At 50.2% G+C, this 27,841-nt stretch overlaps 1 protein-coding gene across 2 annotated transcripts; it reads right to left on the reverse strand.

Moving 5' to 3' along the window:
- On the reverse strand, window positions 1-27,841 carry FDFT1 (farnesyl-diphosphate farnesyltransferase 1). Of its 2 annotated transcripts, XM_069728365.1 has the most exons (8): window positions 27,654-27,841; window positions 10,935-11,032; window positions 9,114-9,297; window positions 6,721-6,849; window positions 5,791-5,982; window positions 5,514-5,690; window positions 3,701-3,853; window positions 1-1,359 (listed from the first exon to the last, which is right to left on the reverse strand). In XM_069728365.1, exons 1-8 carry the CDS (start codon window positions 27,750-27,752, stop codon window positions 1,147-1,149), a joined length of 1,245 nt encoding a protein of 414 aa, XP_069584466.1. In that variant the 5' UTR covers window positions 27,753-27,841; the 3' UTR covers window positions 1-1,146. The 2 variants fall into 2 exon arrangements, with proteins under 2 accessions (XP_069584466.1, XP_069584467.1); XM_069728366.1 differs by lacking the exon at window positions 27,654-27,841 and having other exon boundaries at window positions 10,935-11,401.

Consider the following 27,841-nt stretch of genomic DNA (forward strand, 5'->3'; position numbering starts at 1 on the left):
TCAACTCCAATTAATAATTTTATTTAATAAAAATGAGAACGCATTGTATAACAATGTCACGATACGACCATTCCCGACGTGGCCTCCCGCGAGTGCGGAGCCGATGCCACGGCAGAACAATCTGCTCTGCCGACCGGTACGCGTAAGGACGCTTACCGGCCCAATCTTTTACCCCTGTGTCTTTTTAATCCAGTAGGTGAAAAAGTTTTAACAAATGGAGATTTTCAGAATCGTTGATGACCACCGTCTTTGTCCACATTTTATCCATAAAACTTTCAATTAATCGGAGGCCGGTGACAGAGATCCTCTGCGCTGCTAATTTTGAGGAAAACCCAAGAAAACCAACCAAAAATATAGTCCACCTGTCCAGTTTTCAACCCCTTATTAAAGTGATGTTGATGGTCGATAAGGATCTTCAGACGGATGTCCACGGTCCTTGTTAAAGGCGTATCCTGAGAATGAAGGCGGTCACAGCACCTCCGGCCACGAGTCAGAGAAACCAGTGCGGTGGGCACCATCATTGCCAGGATCACTGGGATCCCCCACCAACCATAATGGGATGACAGATATTAGCAATATGCAGCATTATATATAATGGGAATACCTTTTTACCCAAATATTACCCAAGCATACACTTTAGACCATCGTCTCTCCAGCTGTAGGGAACCTACTAGTCCTAGGCATGCTGGGAGTTGTAGTTTTCTACCAGCTCACGTATCGTATTGGTCAGGACAAGGAGGGCTGTTCCTGACACAGTCTCTTTACACGGTGCCCCTTATTTTATTATTTGCACCCGATCCCTCATAACCCTTCATATTCCAGTCCATATGCACTCCGGCCTGGCCACCGTATTGATCAGTGACCTCCTATTCTACATCCCAGAGCTAAGTCCCCCACTTACCGACGGGTCATCCCACCACCGAAAATACTGTACATACTGGTCGATGGAAAAGCCCTAGAGAAATGATTCTGGAGGATGCCCTGACCCCGAGATAGCGTCCCCCCCAGGGATCAGCCTAGGTCAGCCGATGTCTGATAAAAGTACTATGACCTGTCCCGTAGTCCTGAGACAAGAGGGGGCACGTTACCGATTACTACCGCATGGAGGGCTGCATTGATGGAAGGTCTCTGGTCCTAGAGGTGGGGTCACTGTCCTGTGTGCACCTCCTCCGAGGCCTGGACCGAGCTCAGGTACTGCCAGCTCAGGGCGGCCAGCAGCATCGCACATGACAGATAAATGGGGGAGAAGCCGTGACGGGACACCAGGGGGCCGCTGGACAGGCTCAGCTTCTGGACGGTGGACACTATGTTCTGGGTGCGACCAGAAGAGGGGTCTGTCAGCGGGATCTTCTGGTAGATCTGAGAAGACAACCAAACATGAGGAAACAAAAAGGAAAGCAGATCTTGGAGCGAATCATTTAAAACGCACTCAGATTTCAAAATATTCTGTAAATAAAAAGGTCTTAAACCTGATGGGGCCGAGGTACTGACTATGATAATCCATGTAAGAACGGCTGTATGATCTGGATATTATAAGAGTTCAGCTGTAGAGCGAGAGCCCCATACATCCAAGTATATTCTGTGTCTGACAGATGCAGCTTATACTGAGCAGTGTGAGATCTCAGCAGTGGCAGAAGGGAGGAGCTGAATATCTAGCTAGGTGGGCAGAGACTGAAATTAAACTTTAAAAAAAAAAAAAAAAAAGTATACAACCAATGTGATATGGATTGCACAGGAAACCCTCCAGCCTCATCAGGTCCAAGTAGTGAATGCAGCCTGCATTATGAGAAATCTGTTTTAGGACCACTTTGGCCAACAATTGTTACACCCAGCATGCACATCCCCTCGTGGTGACACCAGATAAAAACTGCATAATACACAAGTGCTCAACACAAAAAAAAAAAAAAAATGTTTCTCCTTTTTACAGTTCGTTAACTTTTAGAATGTTTTCTGCATTCCTTTTTATTTCGCATTATGTACTCGTGTGTATGGTTCGCGAAAGTTTGCGAACTCTGCAGAATTTTCCTTATTTCTACATTAATTTGACCTAAAACTACATCAGATTTTCACACAGGTCCTAAAAGTAGATAAAAGAATCGAATTAAACAAACGAGTCAAAAATATTAATATCACACGTCTGTGAGCGGCAGAAGTATGTGAACCCTTTGCTCTCGGTGTCCGGTGTAATCTTCTCGGGTAATTGCTGATTATTCCTGCACATCGGATGGAGGAGTTTTAGCCCATTTCTCCCTATAAAACCCCTTCTCTGTTACGTTGGTGGTTTTCCCCCCATGAACTGCTCCCGTCAGCTCCTTCCATAACACTTCCACGGTCAGGACTGGGGACTTTTCTGTAGCCTTTCTTATGTAGAACAACTTGTATATTTGGGTCGTTTTGCTTCATGACCCATGTTCTCCTGAGATTCAGCTCATGGACAGACGTCCGGATATTTTCCATTAGAATTTACAGATAACATTCAGAACAGATTGTTCCATCAATGATGGCGGCCGCCATGGCAAAACAGCCCAAAACCCTCATACTACCAACACAGCGATTACAATGCTGTAAAATGCAGGGCTTTTCTTGCTCCGAACAGGACGCTTCTTTATACCACAAACCATTATTCCAGCAGCCTTCTTCTGGCTTGTCCATCTGATCCTTACTATTGTGTCATGCACACCAGTAGTGTCCTCCTGATGGTGGACCCGAACTATTAGCTAATGTGAGAGAGGCCTTTAGTCACTTAAGAGGTTATCTTGGGTTCCTTTATGACTTCATTGACTAATATATGTGAACATTGTTGGTTGATCCACATCTCGGGAGAGCGATAATGGTCTTGCATTTCCTTCATTCATGCACAATCTGTCTGACTGTAGATTTTTGGATTAGAGAGAGTTGGGTAACCTCTTCGAGCCAAATGAGCATCGACCACTCTTCTTCGGAGATCCTCATACATATTTTTCTTTTGCCATGATACAAATGTGTTGTGAAGACCAGACTTTGATAGATCCTTGTTCTTTAAATGAAACAGGTCTCCCACTCACACAACCGATTGTCGTCCCACTCTAATTTCACTCTATTTGCTCATCCTAACTGTTCACATACTTCTCCACTCGCAGATGTGATATGTATATGTAAATGCAAACCAGTTTATTGGTTTTAAGAAAAAAAATATATATTTTGTCTATAGCTGGTGTGATATAAAAATGCCACAAATAATTAGGACTGCATGTGAATCGTGACAGTGTGCACTGTGCGCACTTGTCAAGGTTCCACGGTGTTGCCCATGAGCGGGCGATCACATGAATGGTGCCGGCTAGACGTGTCAGGCCTCTCTCATTGCACTTCTGTTTAGAGAGGTTGAGCGTGTCTAGCCGGAGAATGCAAATCACATACATTCACTCATGTGACCGTGAATAGTGGGGAATCCTGACAGTGTGCGCACTGCAAATTGTCACGATTCAGAAATCTGAAGTCATAGACTTTGGTGCAATGACTGCAAAGCTGTTAAAATCTCTCGTGGACTGTCTCTCAAAGGAGGCCAGATGATCTCGGTAGCGCCATCCAGTGGAGGTAGCTGCCTTGTAAGTCTATGTCCGAGCCTTTAACAAACCCTTAGCATCTTATTGTCCATCCTGTGTGAATCCTCGTAAGTTGCGATTTCGATCAGAGAATTCATGCAGTGAAGACGCCCATTTACCTCGTTTACGTATTGGTACATGATGGCTCTGACCGCCTGGATGTTGGTGGCGTCCATCATCAGCGTCACTGCCTGGCCCTTACGGATCTTCACCACCCCCTTAAACACCTGCTGGTTATTGTAACAGGCGGCCAGCGTGGCGATCGCCATGACCTGAGAGACACAAGGAGGATTCATTTGCATTTTAAAGTTTTTACATAATGTAAGAAATTAATTTTTTTATTTGTGAGGGTTGGGGTTAAATAAAGGGTTGGGTTCGTCCTACTGGAAAGGAGCCAGTGCGATGTGTGTGTATTTAACCCCTTATCAACATCACACGCCAGCTATCAGGTAAAGCAACAGGCTCAAAAGATGCATCACACAGACGAAAGCGACCTCTAATGGCGGTGATCTGAGCCAGCTCCTATCGCTGGCGTTTAATGCTTTCAACGCCGCCAACAATCCCAGACAGCAGGTTTTAAGGCACATGATCCGGGCAGATGGTGGGCCATTTCAGACGCCCTTTTTGCACCCTCTCAAATTATTATTTTTTCTTTAATAGTCTGTTTAAATCACCTTTTTCAAAAGATATATTAATTGGAGAATCATGTTACCAGGTCATTTTTATTGCACAATAAACGAGTCAAAAGAAAACCCCCAAATAATGGTGCAGTTGTTATTTTTACCATTTCACCACTCTTTGAATTTGTGCGTGGTGCCCCAGCGGTTCCGCCCTCCCACCTGCGTGGTGCCCCAGCTGTTCCGCCCTCCCACCTGCGTGGCGCCCAAGCCGTTCCGCCCACCCGCGTGGCGCCCCAGCTGTTCCGCCCACCTGCGTGGTGCCCCAGCTACCAGCTATTCTGCCCGCCCACCTGCGTGGCGCCCCAGCGGTTTTACCCTCCCACCTGCGTGGCGCCCCAGCGATTCCGCCCTACCGCCTCTCTGGTTCTCTTCACAGTTCCAATCTCCCATCTATATGGCACCCCAGCGGTTTTAACCTCCCGCCTGCGTGGCGCCCCAGCCGTAACGCCCTCCCCCCTGCGTGGCGCCCCAGCCGTTCCACCCTCCCACCTGCGTGGCGCCCCAGCAGTTCCACCCTCCCGCCTGCGTGGCACCCCAGCGGTTCCGCCCTCCCATCTCTCTGGTTCTTTTCACAGTTCTATCCTCCCGTCTCAATGGCTCCCCAGCGGTTCTGCCCTCCCGTCTCTCTGGCTCCCCAGCGGTTCTGCCCTCTTGTCTCTCTGCTTATTTTCATGGTTCCATCCTCCTGTCTCTCTGCTTATTTTCATGGTTCCATCCTCCTGTCTCTCTCTCTTTCCACGGTTCCACCCTCCCGTCTCTCTGGCTCCCCAGCGGTTCCACCCTCCCATCTCTCTGGTTCTTTTCATGGTTCCATCCTCCAGTCTCTCTCTTTTCATGGTTCCATCCTCCAGTCTCTCTCTTTTCATGGTTCCATCCTCCAGTCTCTCTCTTTTCACGGTTCCCCCTCCCGTCTCTCTGGTTCCACCCTCCTGTCTCTCTGGTTCCACCCTCCCGTCTCTCTGGCTCCCCAGCGGTTCTGCCCTCTTGTCTCTGCTTATTTTCATGGTTCCATCCTCCTGTCTCTCTCTCTTTCCACGGTTCCACCCTCCCGTCTCTCTGGCTCCCCAGCGGTTCCACCCTCCCATCTCTCTGGTTCTTTTCATGGTTCCATCCTCCAGTCTCTCTCTTTTCACGGTTCCCCCTCCCGTCTCTCTGGTTCCACCCTCCCGTCTCTCTGGCTCCCCAGCGGTTCCACCCTCCCGTCTCTCTGGTTCTTTTTACGGTTCCGCCCTCCCGTGTACGTGGCGCTCACCTGTGGGATGGCGCAGAAGTTGAACACGCTCTGGTTCCTCAGCCGGGACAGGTAGAGCAGGACGTCGGGCACGTGCTGCAGCGCGTTGGTCACCAGTTCATTCAAGCACTGCACGGCCGGCACAATGTTCTCCGGCTTGGCCAAGTCTGACAGTTTTTTCCCGTATTTGCTCCACACCTGACGGCAGAATGGAGACGGTTCAGAGAGGAGACGCTATAATCAGCCCTATAATACAGTGGTGAAACCCCCCAGCGACGGGGCATCAGCCTACACCCACCTCTCTGGGCCAAAACTCTCTCCCGTCCAGTTGGTCCTCCAGGTAATCTCGGATGATGTTCGTCTTCTGCAGGAAGAGCCCCATGGAGTTGGAGAGTCTCCTGTCCTCCCCGACTATGGCGTCTTCTAGTTCTGAGGCAGAGAACAGCCGGGACAGACCGATGCCCACCAGTCCGGCCACGTAGTGACAGTACTGAGAATCAGAGCAAGAAGGACACTACTCAGGTCACATCGCCACTGGTCATCGTTATGTACAGGACCCTCGCTAGAAATCTCAGGGGGCCACAGTGTGTATCGATAGGGCACATAACTCGGCTTATTGTATGATCAGGGCTGAGGTTCGGGGGGTCTTTATATGAGTCTAGGCTCCATGGGGTACTATGAAGGGAACATTTACATTGGAGGCATAATGACCGTGGGGGGCACTAACCCCTTACTCCAATTAGGGTTCATACATTTTACACAAAACAAGAAAAACTGGTCCGAATAACTAAAGCGATTGTTACCATCCACCTCTCGTGTCTCCCCTTTTCCTCATAGTTTGTAAGCTTGTGAACAGGGCCCTCACTCCTCCTGGTATCTGTTTTGAACTGTATTTCTGTTATGCTGTAATGTCTATTGTCTGTACAAGTCCCCTCTATAATTTGTAAAGCGCTGCGGAATATGTTGGCGCTATATAAATAAAATTATTATTATTATTATTATTATATTATTATAAAAAAAAATGGGAGGAGGTCACCTAGGGTCGCACATGATTTGGCCCTGTGTGCATAAACCATGGACTTCATGCGGACATACATTCAGTGGATGCCCCAAAATTACGGCTGCAGGGTCAGACTACACGGCGTCTGTTTGTAGTCTGTTACCATGGAAACACAGGTCTCACTGCAGCTGACAAGTAGGAGCAGTGTGCAGCTCAAGTGTCTCCTACCTTATCCCACTCCAGGAGCGACTCCACCCGATTCTCCAGGAACTCGGCCATGCCCAGCCCCATCTTGTGGCAGATGTCTGCGATGACCTCCTGGTAAACCACCGCCAGGCTCCTGAACTCCAGGGAGATCTGCCACCGAGGAATATCGAGAGATCACAATCTGGGTCTGAGGAGACGGACCCCGGTACGGTGCTGACAGCGGTATTACACGGGCAACAACTGCTGGTATACTGAATGTGATTATTATGTGGGCACCATGTGGCGTCACAGTGTGTGGCACGTCAGGGGTGGGCATCGCACATGGTCACAGAGTAGTGAGGAGTACTGTGACACTGTGTGTGCACTGTATGGAGCCATTATAGAAGCTCTGTATGGCAGTAATCACTGTATGTCGCCATTATAAAGATGATGTATAGCGACATACAGAACCATTAATTGGATAAAATGGGATGGTGTTACGTGGTTGTATCATATGGTCAGTGTACGGTACCATTACATAGGCAGGGTACTATATGGTCAGTGTATTATGTGGTCAGTGTACGGCACTATTACATAGGCAGGGTACTATATGGTCAGTGTACGGCACCATTATATAGGCAGGGTACTATGTGGTCAGTGTACGGCACCATTATATAGGCAGGGTACTGTGTGGTCAGTGTACGGCACCATTACATAGGCAGGGTACTGTGTGGTCAGTGTACGGCACCATTACATAGGCAGGGTACTGTGTGGTCAGTGTACGGCACCATTACATAGCCATGGTACTGTGTGGTCAGTGTACGGTACCATTATATAGGCAGGGTACTGTGTGGTCAGTGTACGGCACCATTATATAGGCAGGGTACTGTGTGGTCAGTGTACGGCACCATTATATAGGCAGGGTACTGTGTGGTCAGTGTACGGCACCATTATATAGGCAGGGTACTGTGTGGTCAGTGTACGGCACCATTATATAGGCAGGGTACTGTGTGGTCAGTGTACGGCACCATTATATAGGCAGGGTACTGTGTGGTCAGTGTACGGCACCATTACATAGGCAGGGTACTGTGTGGTCAGTGTACGGCACCATTACATAGGCAGGGTACTGTGTGGTCAGTGTACGGCACCATTATATAGGCAGGGTACTGTGTGGTCAGTGTACGGCACCATTATATAGGCAGGGTATTATGTGGTCAGTGTACGGCACCATTACATAGGCAGGGTACTGTGTGGTCAGTGTACGGCACCATTATATAGGCAGGGTACTATGTGGTCAGTGTACGGCACCATTACATAGGCAGGGTACTGTGTGGTCAGTGTACGGCACCATTACATAGGCAGGGTACTGTGTGGTCAGTGTACGGCACCATTATATAGGCAGGGTACTATGTGGTCAGTGTACGGCACCATTATATAGGCAGGGTACTATGTGGTCAGTGTACGGCACCATTATATAGGCAGGGTACTGTGTGGTCAGTGTACGGCACCATTATATAGGCAGGGTACTGTGTGGTCAGTGTACGGCACCATTATATAGGCAGGGTACTGTGTGGTCAGTGTACGGCACCATTATATAGGCAGGGTATTATGTGGTCAGTGTACGGCACCATTACATAGGCAGGGTACTGTGTGGTCAGTGTACGGCACCATTACATAGGCAGGGTACTATGTGGTCAGTGTACGGCACCATTATATAGGCAGGGTACTGTGTGGTCAGTGTACGGCACCATTATATAGGCAGGGTACTGTGTGGTCAGTGTACGGCACCATTATATAGGCAGGGTACTGTGTGGTCAGTGTACGGCACCATTATATAGGCAGGGTACTGTGTGGTCAGTGTACGGCACCATTATATAGGCAGGGTATTATGTGGTCAGTGTACGGCACCATTACATAGGCAGGGTACTGTGTGGTCAGTGTACGGCACCATTACATAGGCAGGGTACTATGTGGTCAGTGTACGGCACCATTATATAGGCAGGGTACTGTGTGGTCAGTGTACGGCACCATTATATAGGCAGGGTACTGTGTGGTCAGTGTACGGCACCATTATATAGGCAGGGTACTGTGTGGTCAGTGTACGGCACCATTATATAGGCAGGGTACTGTGTGGTCAGTGTACGGCACCATTATATAGGCAGGGTATTATGTGGTCAGTGTACGGCACCATTACATAGGCAGGGTACTGTGTGGTCAGTGTACGGCACCATTACATAGGCAGGGTACTATATAGTCAGTGTACGGCACCATTACATATTTAGAGCATAACAGTATTATATATTACATGTAAAGCGCCATGGAATAAATGGCACTATAACAATAAATAATAATAATAATATAGTCCCTCTACTGCGCTATAGTTGTCGGCACAGTGTGGCTCCATTGCGCAGACACGATATCGTAGTCCTTCTCACCGTGGGGAAGTCCTCCAGTACTTGGCGGTCTTTCTCCTTGCTCTCTGTGAACCTCCAGTCCGCCTGGTACAGATACGTGTGGAAGTTGTGTAGCATGGGGATTTTGGTCTCCAGACTGATGGTCATGTCGTCCTCCACGGTGTCCAGCGCCCGCAGCACCAGATAGAAGATGCACACGGCGTGCCTGCGACAAGGAATGAGCTGTCAGATCTCCCCCTACACGACCCCCAATATCTCCATTCCTGCCTGATGTGACACTTTGGGCATTTGGGGGAGGACACAATGTGTGCCCGGCCTGGAGGGCTGAGAAGAAGGGGGCAGCACGTGGCACGGGTTATCCTCCTCCCAACACAAAACCGTACAGGCTACTGGGCAGAGGAGAACGGCCAGTCACCAGCCTGACAGTGACGTGCGGAGGCCGAAAAACAAGTCCGCTCCACCGGCTACACAGAACGGAGGGCACCAGCGGCCAATACACCTGCGGCACCCTGCACCTATTTCTACACCAGGACACTGCACTTGTGCTCTGACACGGAGACCAGGGTGACATATTGGGCAAAACACGAAGCCGCAAGATGCCACCCTCTGCCCATATACCCAGAGCACCAGGCATGAGGCCGGGGAGGGCATCAAAGGGGTGCCGAGTCAGGACATAGGAACACTGTCCGTGAGGGCAACATGCCAGCTTCTCAATAAAGTTTATTCAAAGCGACAGCTGTAGATCAAGGAATGCTGGGAGTTGTAGTTTAATCACAACGCCTCCTTCCTGATGTGTGATGTATATGTATGAACTACAGGAATGAGAGCTCAGGAGGGTCGCAGCAGGTTCAAGCCCCCGGGGGCAGAGGATCATTTAACAAAAAAAAAAGAGAGGGACATATGCTGTCTATTATTAGGGAGGGGTCACCACCTTATGGCTCTGCTACTATTCCAAAACTACAAGTCCCAGCACGGCTCACTGGGAGCCGCCTGTTAGTGAATCGCTGCAGTCAGATCATTAGAATCTGGAACTTTGCCCTATTTCATCATGGGACAATAAACTTCCGTTAATCTGGCATCCGATAATCTAGAACAGTTCACAAATGGGCAGAAAACAAAAAAGCGACTGCGGTCTATTCTGTATCATCGGATTGTCTCGTCAGCCTGCGGCCGTCCGATAGTCCAGAATTTGGCCGGCTTGGTAAATGATCGTTTTTTTGACCTTCCAATAATGCAGAATATTTGATAGTCCGGCAATAGACTCCTGGAGTAAAGGGACATATGACACAATGTACAGGCTGTGTTCACACGCGGCGTTCAGGCAGTAAGAAACTTGGCTCAGTAGCCGTTTTCTTGTTTTTTTTTGCGCCTTTGTCTCTTGTCCACACTGGTAAATTTTAGTGCGAAAAAAAAGAAAAAGAAATTCTGATTCTACTTCATCAGGTTTTGGAACAAAAAAAAAAACGTAGCAAATCCTGATACCCGCTGGTTTTTTTTCATCACTTATAAAACTTTCAACAGGTGAAAAAATAGGCTATGTGCACACGTTCAGGATTTCTTGCAGAAATTTCCTGAGAAAAAAAAATGAAATTTTCTGCAAAAAAATCTGCATGCGTTTTTTTGCGGATTTTTCCGGACATTTCTCAATGCATTCAGGTCTATTCTGCCAATGCACAAAATACTGAGGACAAAACCAAGATACGTGCGGGAGATTTCTGAAGTGTCAGACTTTGCTGGTACTAGAAAGCCCAGCTGCATTAAAAAACGCATAAACTAAAATCCGCCTAGTGTGAACACAGCCCGAGGCTTCCCGGACCGCAGCAGCGGCAGCAGCGCACCCACCGGAGCTCCCCGTCCAGGGCCTGGATGACGGCGGCGAAGCTCCTGCTGGTCTGGTTCAGGTAGCGGTAGCAGGTCCGCAGGCCGGCGCTCATGGAGTCCTGTGGGGACACAGACACACAGTGAAGCCGGCAGATGGCCGGGGGTTGGTGGGAGAAGCACTGGTGCGCGGGGCGGCCCTCCCGGAGCCCCTGCTGCGGCCCCCGCTCCTGCAGCCTGCCGGCGGCGAGCAGTGAGCGCGGGCTCCCCGGCTTCTGGGCGGGGCCCAGGCCCAGCGTCCTCTTGAACAGGGACACGGCCACTTTGCAGTTGGCGGCGGCCATGAGGCGACTGACAGGAAACTTTCTCCGGAGCCGCGAGCGGTCACCGACAGCGGCCGAGGGCAGACAGCGCGGCCCGGGACCGGGGGGCCATAGACCCGTACTACGGACCACGGCGCCCCCGACGGCACCGAGGGGCCCTACAGGGGGCGGGACCCACAGAGGTAAACAAGGCCCTGACCCGTCACCCGGGAGACACGTGGGAGAGGAGGAGGACGTTATACAGCGGACGGCGCCGGAGAGCGGCGGACGGCGCCGGAGAGCAGCGGACAGCGCCGGAGAGCAGCGGACAGTAGCGGAGAGCAGCGGACAGCGCCGGAGAGCAGCGGACAGCGCCGGAGAGCAGCGGACAGTAGCGGAGAGCAGCGGACGGCGCCGGAGAGCAGCGGACAGTAGCGGAGAGCAGCGGACAGCGCCGGAGAGCAGCGGACAGCGCCGGAGAGCAGCGGACAGCGCCGGAGAGCAGCGGACGGCGCCGGAGAGCAGCGGACAGCGCCGGAGAGCAGCGGACAGTAGCGGAGAGCAGCGGACAGCGCCGGAGAGCAGCGGACAGCGCCGGAGAGCAGCGGACAGTAGTGGAGAGCAGCGGACGGCGCCGGAGAGCAGCGGACAGTAGCGGACGGCGCCGGAGAGCGGCGGACGGCGCCGGAGAGCGGCGGACAGGAGCGGAGAGCAGCGGACAGGAGCGGAGAGCAGCGGACAGTAGCGGAGAGCAGCGGACGGCGCCGGAGAGCAGCGGACAGTAGCGGAGAGCAGCGGACGGCGCCGGAGAGCAGCGGACAGCGCCGGAGAGCAGCGGACAGTAGCGGAGAGCAGCGGACGGCGCCGGAGAGCAGCGGACAGTAGCGGACGGCGCCGGAGAGCGGCGGACGGCGCCGGAAAGCGGCGGACAGGAGCGGAGAGCAGCGGACAGGAGCGGAGAGCAGCGGACAGGAGCGGAGAGCAGCGGACGGCGCCGGAGAGCAGCGGACAGTAGCGGAGAGCAGCGGACGGCGCCGGAGAGCAGCGGACAGCGCCGGAGAGCAGCGGACAGCGCCGGAGAGCAGCGGACAGTAGCGGAGAGCAGCGGACGGCGCCGGAGAGCAGCGGACAGTAGCGGACGGCGCCGGAGAGCGGCGGACGGCGCCGGAGAGCGGCGGACAGGAGCGGAGAGCAGCGGACAGGAGCGGAGAGCAGCGGACAGTAGCGGAGAGCAGCGGACAGTAGCGGAGAGCAGCGGACGGCGCCGGAGAGCAGCGGACAGTAGCGGAGAGCAGCGGACGGCGCCGGAGAGCAGCGGACAGTAGCGGAGAGCAGCGGACGGCGCCGGAGAGCAGCGGACAGTAGCGGACGGCGCCGGAGAGCGGCGGACGGCGCCGGAGAGCGGCGGACAGGAGCGGAGAGCAGCGGACAGGAGCGGAGAGCAGCGGACAGGAGCGGAGAGCAGCGGACAGTAGCGGAGAGCAGCGGACGGCGCCGGAGAGCAGCGGACAGTAGCGGAGAGCAGCGGACGGCGCCGGAGAGCAGCGGACGGCGCCGGAGAGCAGCGGACAGTAGCGGAGAGCAGCGGACGGCGCCGGAGAGCAGCGGACAGTAGCGGAGAGCAGCGGACGGCGCCGGAGAGCAGCGGACAGTAGCGGAGAGCAGCGGACAGCGCCGGAGAGCAGCGGACGGCGCCGGAGAGCAGCGGACGGTAGCGGAGAGCAGCGGACGGCGCCGGAGAGCAGCGGACGGCGCCGGAGAGCAGCGGACGGCGCCGGAGAGCAGCGGACAGTAGCGGAGAGCAGCGGACGGCGCCGGAGAGCAGCGGACAGTAGCGGAGAGCAGCGGACGGCGCCGGAGAGCAGCGGACAGTAGCGGACAGTAGCGGAGAGCAGCGGACAGTAGCGGAGAGCAGCGGACGGCGCCGGAGAGCAGCGGACAGTAGCGGAGAGCAGCGGACGGCGCCGGAGAGCAGCGGACAGTAGCGGAGAGCAGCGGACAGCGCCGGAGAGCAGCGGACAGTAGCGGAGAGCAGCGGACGGCGCCGGAGAGCAGCAGACAGTAGCGGAGAGCAGCGGACGGCGCCGGAGAGCAGCGGAGAGCAGCGGACGGCGCCGGAGAGCGGCGGACAGCGCCGGAGAGCGGCGGACGGCGCCGGAGAGCGGCGGACGGCGCCGGACAGTAGCGGAGAGCAGCGGACGGCGCCGCAGAGCAGCGGACGGCGCCGGAGAGCAGCGGACGGCGCCGGAGAGCAGCGGACGGTGCCGGAGAGCAGCAGACAGTAGCGGAGAGCGGCGGACGGCACCGGAGAGCGGCGGACGGCGCCGGAGAGCGGCGGACGGCGCCGGAGAGCAGCGGACAGTAGCGGAGAGCGGCGGACGGCGCCGGAGAGCGGCGGACGGCGCCGGAGAGCAGCGGACAGTAGCGGAGAGCAGCGGACAGTAGCAGAGAGCAGCGGACGGCGCCGGAGAGCGGCGGACGGCGCCGGACAGTAGCGGAGAGCAGCGGACGGCGCCGGAGAGCGGCGGACAGCGCAGGATTTTTGTCCCCATAGACTTATACAACTTGCATGAAATATTTTTGATGATGAAAACAAGATTCATAGAGATAAAAATATATCAGATGATGAACAATTCTGTATAGTAACATCAAGTGCTGTGTGAGCCGGCGACACAGTACAGCCCGGGACCGGGGCCGCCGCACCGATCCTCAGGCTCTGTGCACACGGTGCGGATTTGACGCTGCAGATTCGCAGCAGTTTTCCCCATCAGGTTTACAGTAACATGTAAGTCTATGGAAAACAAAATCCGCAGTTCACATGGTGAGGAACATACCGCACGAAAACACAGCGTTGTATTCTCCGCAGCACGTCAATTCTTTGTGCGGATTCCACAGCGTTTTACATCTGTTCCATAATAGGAATCCGCAGGTGAAATCCGCACAAATGACGGAGTAAATCCGCAGGTAAAACGCAGTGTGTTTTACCTGAGCATTTTTTTCAAAAACGGTGCGGAAAAGTCAGCACAACAATCCGCAACGTGGGCACCTAGCCTTATACTCCAGAGCTGCACTCACTATTCTGCTGGTGCAGTCACTGTGTACATACATTACATTACTGATCCTGAGTTACATCCTGTATTATACCCCAGAGCTGCACTCACTATTCTGCTGGTGCAGTCACTGTGTACATACATTACTGATCCTCAGTTACATCCTGTATTATACCCCAGAGCTGCACTCACTATTCTGCTGGTACAGTCACTGTGTACATACATTACTGATCCTCAGTTACATCCTGTATTATACCCCAGAGCTGCACTCACTATTCTGCTGGTGCAGTCACTGTGTACATACATTACGTTACTGATCCTCAGTTACATCCTGTATTATACCCCAGAGCTGCACTCACTATTCTGCTGGTGCAGTCACTGTGTACATACATTACTGATCCTCAGTTACATCCTGTAGTATACCCCAGAGCTGCACTCACTATTCTGCTGGTGCAGTCAGTGTACATACATTACAGTACTGATCCTCACTTACATCCTGTATTATACCCCAGAGCTGCACTCACTATTCTGCTGGTGCAGTCACTGTGTACATACATTACATTACTGATCCTGAGTTACATCCTGTATTATACCCCAGAGCTGCACTCTCTATTCTGCTGGTGCAGTCACTGTGTACATACATTACTGATCCTGAGTTACATCCTGTATTATACTCCAGAGCTGCACTCACTATTCTGCTGGTGCAGTCACTGTGTACATACATTACATTACTGATCCTGAGTTACATCCTGTATTATACCCCAGAGCTGCACTCACTATTCTGCTGGTGCAGTCACTGTGTACATACATTACATTACTGATCCTGAGTTACATCCTGTATTATACCCCAGAGCTGCACTCACTATTCTGCTGGTGCAGTCACTGTGTACATACATTACATTACTGATCCTGAGTTACATCCTGTATTATACCCCAGAGCTGCACTCACTATTCTGCTGGTGCAGTCACTGTGTACATACATTACATTACTGATCCTGAGTTACATCCTGTATTATACCCCAGAGCTGCACTCACTATTCTGCTGGTGCAGTCACTGTGTACATACATTACATTACTGATCCTCAGTTACATCCTGTATTATACCCCAGAGCTGCACTCACTATTCTGCTGGTGCAGTCACTGTGTACATACATTACTGATCCTCAGTTACATCCTGTATTATACCCCAGAGCTGCACTCACTATTCTGCTGGTGCAGTCACTGTGTACATACATTACATTACTGATCCTCAGTTACATCCTGTATTATACCCCAGAGCTGCACTCACTATTCTGCTGGTGCAGTCACTGTGTACATACATTACATTACTGATCCTGAGTTACATCCTGTATTATACTCCAGAGCTGCACTCACTATCCTGCTGGTGCAGTCACTGTGTACATACATTACATTACTGATCCTGAGTTACATCCTGTATTATACCCCAGAGCTGCACTCACTATTCTGCTGGTGCAGTCACTGTGTACATACATTACATTACTGATCCTGAGTTACATCCTGTATTATACCCCAGAGCTGCACTCACTATTCTGCTGGTGCAGTCACTGTGTACATACATTACATTACTGATCCTCAGTTACATCCTGTATTATACCCCAGAGCTGCACTCACTATTCTGCTGGTGCAGTCACTGTGTACATACATTACTGATCCTCACTTACATCCTGTATTATACCCCAGAGCTGCACTCACTATTCTGCTGGTGCAGTCACTGTGTACATACATTACATTACTGATCCTGAGTTACATCCTGTATTATACCCCAGAGCTGCACTCACTATTCTGCTGGTGCAGTCACTGTGTACATACATTACATTACTGATCCTGAGTTACATCCTGTATTATACCCTAGAGCTGCACTCACTATTCTGCTGGTGCAGTCACTGTGTACATACATTACATTACTGATCCTGAGTTACATCCTGTATTATACTCCAGAGCTGCACTCACTATTCTGCTGGTGCAGTCACTGTGTACATACATTACATTACTGATCCTCAGTTACATCCTGTATTATACTCCAGAGCTGCACTCACTATTCTGCTGGTGCAGTCACTGTGTACATACATTACATTACTGATCCTGAGTTACATCCTGTATTATACCCCAGAGCTGCACTCACTATTCTGCTGGTGCAGTCACTGTGTACATACATTACTGATCCTGAGTTACATCCTGTATTATACTCCAGAGCTGCACTCACTATTCTGCTGGTGCAGTCACTGTGTACATACATTACATTACTGATCCTGAGTTACATCCTGTATTATACCCCAGAGCTGCACTCACTATTCTGCTGGTGCAGTCACTGTGTACATACATTACATTACTGATCCTCAGTTACATCCTGTATTATACCCCAGAGCTGCACTCACTATTCTGCTGGTGCAGTCACTGTGTACATACATTACTAATCCTCAGTTACATCCTGTATTATACCCCAGAGCTGCACTCACTATTCTGCTGGTGCAGTCACTGTGTACATACATTACTGATCCTCAGTTACATCCTGTATTATACCCCAGAGCTGCACTCACTATTCTGCTGGTGCAGTCACTGTGTACATACATTACATTACTGATCCTGAGTTACATCCTGTATTATACCCCAGAGCTGCACTCACTATTCTGCTGGTGCAGTCACTGTGTACATACATTACATTACTGATCCTGAGTTACATCCTGTATTATACCCTAGAGCTGCACTCACTATTCTGCTGGTGCAGTCACTGTGTACATACATTACATTACTGATCCTGAGTTACATCCTGTATTATACTCCAGAGCTGCACTCACTATTCTGCTGGTGCAGTCACTGTGTACATACATTACATTACTGATCCTCAGTTACACCCTGTATTATACTCCAGAGCTGCACTCACTATTCTGCTGGTGCAGTCACTGTGTACATACATTACATTACTGATCCTGAGTTACATCCTGTATTATACCCCAGAGCTGCACTCACTATTCTGCTGGTGCAGTCACTGTGTACATACATTACTGATCCTGAGTTACATCCTGTATTATACTCCAGAGCTGCACTCACTATTCTGCTGGTGCAGTCACTGTGTACATACATTACATTACTAATCCTGAGTTACATCCTGTATTATACTCCAGAGCTGCACTCACTATTCTGCTGGTGCAGTCACTGTGTACATACATTACATTACTGATCCTGAGTTACATCCTGTATTATACTCCAGAGCTGCACTCACTATTCTGCTGGTGCAGTCACTGTGTACATACATTACATTACTGATCCTGAGTTACATCCTGTATTATACTCCAGAGCTGCACTCACTATTCTGCTGGTGCAGTCACTGTGTACATACATGACATTACTGATCCTGAGTTACCTCCTGTATTATGCTCCAGAGCTGCACTCACTATTCTGCTGGTGCAGTCACTGTGTACATACATTACATTACTGATCCTGAGTTACATCATGTATTATTCCCCAGAGCTGCACTCACTATTCTGCTGGTGCAGTCACTGTGCACATACATTACATTACTGATCCTGAGTTACATCCTGTATTATACTCCAGAGCTGCACTCACTATTCTGCTGGTGCAGTCACTGTGCACATACATTACATTACTGATCCTGAGTTACATCCTGTATTATACTCCAGAGCTGCACTCACTATTCTGCTGGTGCAGTCACTGTCTACATACATTAGGTGACTGTACAGACCACGGTCTCAGGATCGTCTACAGATCTCACATTTGTGGCAGGAGATCCGTGCTCGATCTGGAATCCAGCCTTAAACTAATACCAAGAAGTGGACATCCCCTTTAATGAAAGGTGTGTTATAGAAGCTGTGCTCTCTGTGGGACCCTCATACGGAGCGGGGGTCCAGCCTGCACTATCAGGAACAGAGAGGCGAGTGTGCGCATGTGCTGCTCTCTGCATTTACGTCTATGGGAGACCCTGGTAATCTCCTGTAGAGACCCCTAGATGCAGGTCACCGCTCTGGGACCCTCGGATAGGTTGGGGATCCTGTTTGTATTGTCAGGACCGAGGAGCAGGGGCGCATGTGCGACTGTCTTCATTTATCTCTATGGGAGCAACTGACTTTCCACAGAAGTGAATGCAGATTTCTGCGCATCCACCTCCCTGGTCCTGACAGTGCAGGGCGGGCCCCTGATCAAATGGGTGCATGTTCCAGGACCCTCATGGAGCTCAGGAACTCGCGGTGCACATTCCCACCTCTATTTATTCCTATGGGAGCAACTGCTGATCTCCCACAGAAGTGAATGCAGATTTGTGCCTGTACACAGCGGCCTCCATATTCCTGACAGCGCAGATTTACCCCAACTCCTAAGTGCAGGTCACATCTCTGGAACCCTTATTAGAATTGGGGGCCCAGCCCTGTCAGGGACAGAGAGGTGGCTCTCTCCATTCACTTCTATGGCAAATTACCAATGGCTCCCATAAGAAAATTAATGTAGTGCTGCGTTTCCACCTCTCTGTTTCTGAGAGCAACACAGGCCCTCAATTTCTTTGGGGGTTCTAGAGATGTGATCTGTAACTAGGGATCGGGGGCAGTGGGTCAAAAAATGTCCTGTCGGGAACAGAGCGGCAGGTGTAACCATTTCCATTCACCTCTATGGGAGATTACCAGTGGCTCCCATAAACATGAATAAAGAAAGCTGTGCACCTGTCTCTCCATTCCTGACAGAGCAAGACAGGCCCCCAATTCCTGTGAGCGGTCTAGCGGTGTGGCCTGCAGCTAGTGATCGAGGGGTCCGGCTTGTGCGGTCAGGTACAGAGGTGGGTGCACAGGTGCAACTCTCTCCATTAACTCCTAGGCGAGATTACCAGTGACTCCCATAGAAGAGAATGCAGCATGTACACTCGCCTCCCTGATCCTGACAGCAAGTTGATCCCTATGAGGGTCCCAAAGATCTTATCTGCGCCTAGTGCAGTCACTGTGTACATACATTACATTACTGATCCTCAGTTACATCCTGTATTATACTCCAGAGCTGCACTCACTATTCTGCTGGTGCAGTCACTGTGTACATACATTACATTACTGATCCTGAGTTACATCCTGTATTATACCCCAGAGCTGCACTCACTATTCTGCTGGTGCAGTCACTGTGTACATACATTACTGATCCTGAGTTACATCCTGTATTATACTCCAGAGCTGCACTCACTATTCTGCTGGTGCAGTCACTGTGTACATACATTACATTACTGATCCTGAGTTACATCCTGTATTATACCCCAGAGCTGCACTCACTATTCTGCTGGTGCAGTCACTGTGTACATACATTACATTACTGATCCTCAGTTACATCCTGTATTATACCCCAGAGCTGCACTCACTATTCTGCTGGTGCAGTCACTGTGTACATACATTACTAATCCTCAGTTACATCCTGTATTATACCCCAGAGCTGCACTCACTATTCTGCTGGTGCAGTCACTGTGTACATACATTACTGATCCTCAGTTACATCCTGTATTATACCCCAGAGCTGCACTCACTATTCTGCTGGTGCAGTCACTGTGTACATACATTACTGATCCTGAGTTACATCCTGTATTATACCCCAGAGCTGCACTCACTATTCTGCTGGTGCAGTCACTGTGTACATACATTACATTACTGATCCTGAGTTACATCCTGTATTATACCCTAGAGCTGCACTCACTATTCTGCTGGTGCAGTCACTGTGTACATACATTACATTACTGATCCTGAGTTACATCCTGTATTATACTCCAGAGCTGCACTCACTATTCTGCTGGTGCAGTCACTGTGTACATACATTACATTACTGATCCTCAGTTACACCCTGTATTATACTCCAGAGCTGCACTCACTATTCTGCTGGTGCAGTCACTGTGTACATACATTACATTACTGATCCTGAGTTACATCCTGTATTATACCCCAGAGCTGCACTCACTATTCTGCTGGTGCAGTCACTGTGTACATACATTACTGATCCTGAGTTACATCCTGTATTATACTCCAGAGCTGCACTCACTATTCTGCTGGTGCAGTCACTGTGTACATACATTACATTACTAATCCTGAGTTACATCCTGTATTATACTCCAGAGCTGCACTCACTATTCTGCTGGTGCAGTCACTGTGTACATACATTACATTACTGATCCTGAGTTACATCCTGTATTATACTCCAGAGCTGCACTCACTATTCTGCTGGTGCAGTCACTGTGTACATACATTACTGATCCTGAGTTACATCCTGTATTATACCCCAGAGCTGCACTCACTATTCTGCTGGTGCAGTCACTGTGTACATACATTACTGATCCTGAGTTACATCCTGTATTATACTCCAGAGCTGCACTCACTATTCTGCTGGTGCAGTCACTGTGTACATACATTACATTACTGATCCTGAGTTACATCCTGTATTATACTCCAGAGCTGCACTCACTATTCTGCTGGTGCAGTCACTGTGTACATACATGACATTACTGATCCTGAGTTACCTCCTGTATTATGCTCCAGAGCTGCACTCACTATTCTGCTGGTGCAGTCACTGTGTACATACATTACATTACTGATCCTGAGTTACATCATGTATTATTCCCCAGAGCTGCACTCACTATTCTGCTGGTGCAGTCACTGTGTACATACATTACATTACTGATCCTCAGTTACATCCTGTATTATACCCCAGAGCTGCACTCACTATTCTGCTGGTGCAGTCACTGTGTACATACATTACTGATCCTCACTTACATCCTGTATTATACCCCAGAGCTGCACTCACTATTCTGCTGGTGCAGTCACTGTGTACATACATTACATTACTGATCCTGAGTTACATCCTGTATTATACCCCAGAGCTGCACTCACTATTCTGCTGGTGCAGTCACTGTGTACATACATTACATTACTGATCCTGAGTTACATCCTGTATTATACCCTAGAGCTGCACTCACTATTCTGCTGGTGCAGTCACTGTGTACATACATTACATTACTGATCATGAGTTACATCCTGTATTATACTCCAGAGCTGCACTCACTATTCTGCTGGTGCAGTCACTGTGTACATACATTACATTACTGATCCTCAGTTACATCCTGTATTATACTCCAGAGCTGCACTCACTATTCTGCTGGTGCAGTCACTGTGTACATACATTACATTACTGATCCTGAGTTACATCCTGTATTATACCCCAGAGCTGCACTCACTATTCTGCTGGTGCAGTCACTGTGTACATACATTACTGATCCTGAGTTACATCCTGTATTATACTCCAGAGCTGCACTCACTATTCTGCTGGTGCAGTCACTGTGTACATACATTACATTACTGATCCTGAGTTACATCCTGTATTATACCCCAGAGCTGCACTCACTATTCTGCTGGTGCAGTCACTGTGTACATACATTACATTACTGATCCTCAGTTACATCCTGTATTATACCCCAGAGCTGCACTCACTATTCTGCTGGTGCAGTCACTGTGTACATACATTACTAATCCTCAGTTACATCCTGTATTATACCCCAGAGCTGCACTCACTATTCTGCTGGTGCAGTCACTGTGTACATACATTACTGATCCTCAGTTACATCCTGTATTATACTCCAGAGCTGCACTCACTATTCTGCTGGTGCAGTCACTGTGTACATACATTACATTACTAATCCTGAGTTACATCCTGTATTATACTCCAGAGCTGCACTCACTATTCTGCTGGTGCAGTCACTGTGTACATACATTACATTACTGATCCTGAGTTACATCCTGTATTATACTCCAGAGCTGCACTCACTATTCTGCTGGTGCAGTCACTGTGTACATACATTACATTACTGATCCTGAGTTACATCCTGTATTATACCCCAGAGCTGCACTCACTATTCTGCTGGTGCAGTCACTGTGTACATACATTACTGATCCTGAGTTACATCCTGTATTATACTCCAGAGCTGCACTCACTATTCTGCTGGTGCAGTCACTGTGTACATACATTACATTACTGATCCTGAGTTACATCCTGTATTATACTCCAGAGCTGCACTCACTATTCTGCTGGTGCAGTCACTGTGTACATACATGACATTACTGATCCTGAGTTACCTCCTGTATTATGCTCCAGAGCTGCACTCACTATTCTGCTGGTGCAGTCACTGTGTACATATATTACATTACTGATCCTGAGTTACATCATGTATTATTCCCCAGAGCTGCACTCACTATTCTGCTGGTGCAGTCACTGTGCACATACATTACATTACTGATCCTGAGTTACATCCTGTATTATACTCCAAAGCTGCACTCACTATTCTGCTGGTGCAGTCACTGTGCACATACATTACATTACTGATCCTGAGTTACATCCTGTATTATACTCCAGAGCTGCACTCACTATTCTGCTGGTGCAGTCACTGTCTACATACATTAGGTGACTGTACAGACCACGGTCTCAGGATCGTCTACAGATCTCACATTTGTGGCAGGAGATCCGTGCTCGATCTGGAATCCAGCCTTAAACTAATACCAAGAAGTGGACATCCCCTTTAATGAAAGGTGTGTTATAGAAGCTGTGCTCTCTGTGGGACCCTCATACGGAGCGGGGGTCCAGCCTGCACTATCAGGAACAGAGAGGCGAGTGTGCGCATGTGCTGCTCTCTGCATTTACGTCTATGGGAGACCCTGGTAATCTCCTGTAGAGACCCCTAGATGCAGGTCACCGCTCTGGGACCCTCGGATAGGTTGGGGATCCTGTTTGTATTGTCAGGACCGAGGAGCAGGGGCGCATGTGCGACTGTCTTCATTTATCTCTATGGGAGCAACTGACTTTCCACAGAAGTGAATGCAGATTTCTGCGCATCCACCTCCCTGGTCCTGACAGTGCAGGGCGGGCCCCTGATCAAATGGGTGCATGTTCCAGGACCCTCATGGAGCTCAGGAACTCGCGGTGCACATTCCCACCTCTATTTATTCCTATGGGAGCAACTGCTGATCTCCCACAGAAGTGAATGCAGATTTGTGCCTGTACACAGCGGCCTCCATATTCCTGACAGCGCAGATTTACCCCAACTCCTAAGTGCAGGTCACATCTCTGGAACCCTTATTAGAATTGGGGGCCCAGCCCTGTCAGGGACAGAGAGGTGGCTCTCTCCATTCACTTCTATGGCAAATTACCAATGGCTCCCATAAGAAAATTAATGTAGTGCTGCGTTTCCACCTCTCTGTTTCTGAGAGCAACACAGGCCCTCAATTTCTTTGGGGGTTCTAGAGATGTGATCTGTAACTAGGGATCGGGGGCAGTGGGTCAAAAAATGTCCTGTCGGGAACAGAGCGGCAGGTGTAACCATTTCCATTCACCTCTATGGGAGATTACCAGTGGCTCCCATAAACATGAATAAAGAAAGCTGTGCACCTGTCTCTCCATTCCTGACAGAGCAAGACAGGCCCCCAATTCCTGTGAGCGGTCTAGCGGTGTGGCCTGCAGCTAGTGATCGAGGGGTCCGGCTTGTGCGGTCAGGTACAGAGGTGGGTGCACAGGTGCAACTCTCTCCATTAACTCCTAGGCGAGATTACCAGTGACTCCCATAGAAGAGAATGCAGCATGTACACTCGCCTCCCTGATCCTGACAGCAAGTTGATCCCTATGAGGGTCCCAAAGATCTTATCTGCGCCTAGTGATCGGGGGTCCGGCTTATAATAATAATAATCTTTATTTTTATATTATAATAATCTTTATTTTTATTTTTATATAGCGCTAACATATTCCGCAGCGCTTTACAGGTTGCACACATTATCATCGCTGTCCCTGATGGGGCTCACAATCTAAATTCCCTATCAGTATGTCTTTGGAATGTGGGAGGAAACCGGAGTACCCGGAGGAAACCCACGCAAACACGGAGAGAACATACAAACTCTTTGCAGATGTTGTCCTTAGTGGGGCTTGAACCCAGGACTCCAGCGCTGCAAGGCTGCTGTGCTAACCACTGCGCCACCGGCTTGGCGTTTTGGCAGCTCTCTGCATTCACTTCTATGGGAGATTAGGAATTGAGCCTATAGAAACAAATGAAGGGCTGCCCATGCGCTCCCACCTCTCCATTAATAACAGAGCACCACGCGTGGACCCCCGAACTACACGAGCGTCCCCGAGGTGCGGACTGCATCTGCAGACATTTTTGCGACGTCCCAACTATAAATGTCGCTTTCTTTTCATATTTGACTGTATGAAGCAAAGGAGGAACCTTCCAATCTCACGACTTGTACGATGAGAAAAATGCAAATATATACAGCGTGTCTGTGAAGTCATGGTGCACTTCTGACCAGTCACTGGAAAGCAACAAAAAACAACAGAAATGTGAAATCTGCTCCAAATAAAAGAAAACTCTCCCAGTTTCATAGCTAGTCAGTGCAGTTTGATGTGGGCTCCATTTGTTTCCCTACACGCATCCAAAAGAGATAGTGAAGTTATTGCCACACACGGGTAAGGACGTCTGGTGGAGCAGAGTGAATAACGTCTGTGAATCTCTGTTTTAAGTGATTAATGTCGTTGATACGTTCACTGTACACATGTTGCTTCACATAACCCCAAAAGTAAAAGTCTAAGGGCGTCAGATCCGGGGATCATGGTGGGCATGGCAGGACAGAACCCCTGCCTATCCACCGCCAGGACAGAACCCCTGCCTATCCACCGCCAGGACAGAACCCCTGCCTATCCACCGCCAGGACAGAACCCCTGCCTATCCACCGCCAGGACAGAACCCCTGCCTATCCACCGCCAGGACAGAACCCCTGCCTATCCACCGCCAGGACAGAACCCCTGCCTATCCACCGCCAGGACAGAACCCCTGCCTATCCACCGCCAGGACAGAACCCCTGCCTATCCACCGCCAGGACAGAACCCCTGCCTATCCACCGCCAGGACAGAACCCCTGCCTATCCACCGCCAGGACAGAACCCCTGCCTATCCACCGCCAGGACAGAACCCCTGCCTATCCACCGCCAGGACAGAACCCCTGCCTATCCACCGCCAGGACAGAACCCCTGCCTATCCACCGCCAGGACAGAACCCCTGCCTATCCACCGCCGGGGGAATGTTCTATCCAGAAACTCATGAACAATGGTGGCGCAGTGTAGAGGAGCGCCGTCCTGTTGAAAGATGACACATTCTGGAAATTGTGTCGCTGCATGCAATTCCAACATGTCTAGATACGTGTTTGCCGCAAAAAAAAAAACGGGTCTATAACCTTATCATGCGTCAGGCTACACGTTCGTACTCAACGTAGCCATGAGGATATTCAGCCTCCCATATGTCCACAGGTATGGAAGGAGGCCTCATCGCTAAACATAATCTTCTGCAAAAATCCTGCATCATTGTCAGTCTCACAGAACACCCTGGACTTTCCCCTGTACCGTCCACATTTCGACTGGCATGGAAAACCACAGGGCTGGCATAGGCTTGTGGCTGCAAGATGTCACAGACCTGGCAGTGTATTCATCAGGGTTCAGTTTATCAGGGGTTAATCTGACTGGGGGCTTAAATGAGTTTGTGTTGTTTGATTGGTTCTTGTTATCTCTCCTCATGAACAGGTCTGATATGATTGGGCCAGAGAAAGGGCGTCAAAAGTGCACCATGACTTTACGGACACACTGTATATATTTTTTATTTTTGCATGGACTAAAGACAAATTAAAAAAAAGTGAAAAAGTGCGGCCACTGCTGCGTCGCATCTCTTTCTCCACTGCTCAGTCACATTTCTTCTTTCTTTGCTGCATTTCTTTTCTGCCTCGTCTTTTTACCCGCCACTTCACAGCGTATCTTTACTCGAAACTCCGTCAAGTCTCTATTCACTTCTCGCTCCATCAAGTCTCTTTACCCGCCGCTCCATCAAGTCTCTATTCACTGCGCGCTCCATCAAGTCTCTTTACCCGCCGCTCCATCAAGTCTCTATTCACTGCTCGCTCCATCAAGTCTCTTTACCCGCCGCTCCGTCAAGTCTCTATTCACTGCTCGCTCCATCAAGTCTCTATTCACTGCTCGCTCCATCAAGTCTCTATTCACTGCTCGCTCCATCAAGTCTCTATTCACTGCTCGCTCCATCAAGTCTCTATTCACTGCTCCCGTCAGTGGGGCATGCCATGTCTCTTAATCCGTCACGTCTCTTTATCCACCTCACTATCACAACCCTTTACCCAGCACTTCTCTTGATCCATCGCATTTCTTTACCGGCTTCTCCATCACGTCCCTTTATCCGCCATGTCTCTTAGTCTGTCACGTCCCTTTGTCTGTCACGTCCCTTTATCCGCCATGGCTCTTAGTCTGTCACGTCCCTTTATCCGCCATGTCTCTTAGTTTGTCACGTCCCTTTATCCGCCATGTCTCTTAGTCTGTCACGTCCCTTTGTCTGTCACGTCCCTTTATCCGCCATGTCTCTTAGTCTGTCACGTCCCTTTATCCGCCATGTCTCTTAGTCTGTCACGTCCCTTTATCCGCCATGTCTCTTAGTCTGTCACGTCCCTTTATCCGCCATGTCTCTTAGTCTGTCACGTCCCTTTATCCGCCATGTCTCTTAGTCTGTCACGTCCCTTTATCCGCCATGTCTCTTAGTCTGTCACGTCCCTTTATCCGCCATGTCTCTTAGTCTGTCACGTCCCTTTATCCGCCATGTCTCTTAATCTGTCACGTCCCTTTATCCGCCATGTCTCTTAATCTGTCACGTCCCTTTATCCGCCATGTCTCTTAATCTGTCACGTCCCTTTATCCGCCATGTCTCTTAGTCTGTCACGTCCCTTTGTCTGTCACGTCCCTTTATCCGCCATGTCTCTTAGTCTGTCACGTCCCTTTATCCGCCATGTCTCTTAGTCTGTCACGTCCCTTTGTCTGTCACGTCCCTTTATCCGCTGCTCCTCTTCATCCATCGTGTCCCTTTACCCGCCATATCTCTTAGTCTGTCACGTCCCTTTATCCGCCGCGTTCCTTTACCCCCCCCCCACGTCCCTTTATCCGCCGCGTTCCTTTACCCCCCCCCCCCCCGCGTCCCTTTATCCGCCATATCTCTTAGTCTGTCACGTCCCTTTATCCGCCGCGTTCCTTTACCCCCCCACGTCCCTTTATCCGCCGCGTTCCTTTACCCCCCCCCCGCGTCCCTTTATCCGCCGCTCCCACAAGTCAATGGAGATTTTATTAAATTGTTGCAAATTTCTAAAAACTGCAACCGCAACGACAGCAAAGGTTAAAACCGTAGAGACAGGCGTCGCCATGACGACTGCCCTCCATATAACGTCTGTATCCCGTACATTCCATGCGGCAGATATTATCCAGCTTCTTCCCGACAACCTCCGGCATCAGCCGCACCGACAGCCCGGCACTGACCTCCCCGCTCCTCACCTGCTCCAGCCTGGACAACACAGCCCGGCCGCCGCCCAGCATGAACCTGCACAGGTTGTAGATCTCCTCCGGATGTCCCAGCGACCTCAGGAAGTCCATGGCCGCCGAGGATGAAGCTCGAATACCGGCTACAGCATCACCGCGAGTCCCGCTATACTCGTCAGCCGGCCATCTGCGTAGCTCCGCCC

This window comes from Ranitomeya imitator, chromosome 5, assembly GCF_032444005.1.
Source record: "Ranitomeya imitator isolate aRanImi1 chromosome 5, aRanImi1.pri, whole genome shotgun sequence".
NCBI lineage: Eukaryota > Metazoa > Chordata > Amphibia > Anura > Dendrobatidae > Ranitomeya > Ranitomeya imitator.

What these genes read in the sequence shown, in the direction of transcription:
- FDFT1 (XM_069728366.1), bottom strand. Translation starts at nt 11,254, where the DNA reads ATGGCCGCCGCCAACTGCAAAGTGGCCGTGTCCCTGTTCAAGAGGACG. An exon ending in TACTGGAGGACTTCCCCACG is followed by an intron (nt 6,850 to 9,113) that starts GTGAGAAGGACT and finishes CCTCGGTGGCAG; the next exon opens with ATCTCCCTGGAGTTCAGGAG. An exon ending in CGCTCCTGGAGTGGGATAAG is followed by an intron (nt 5,983 to 6,720) that starts GTAGGAGACACT and finishes TCTGATTCTCAG; the next exon opens with TACTGTCACTACGTGGCCGG.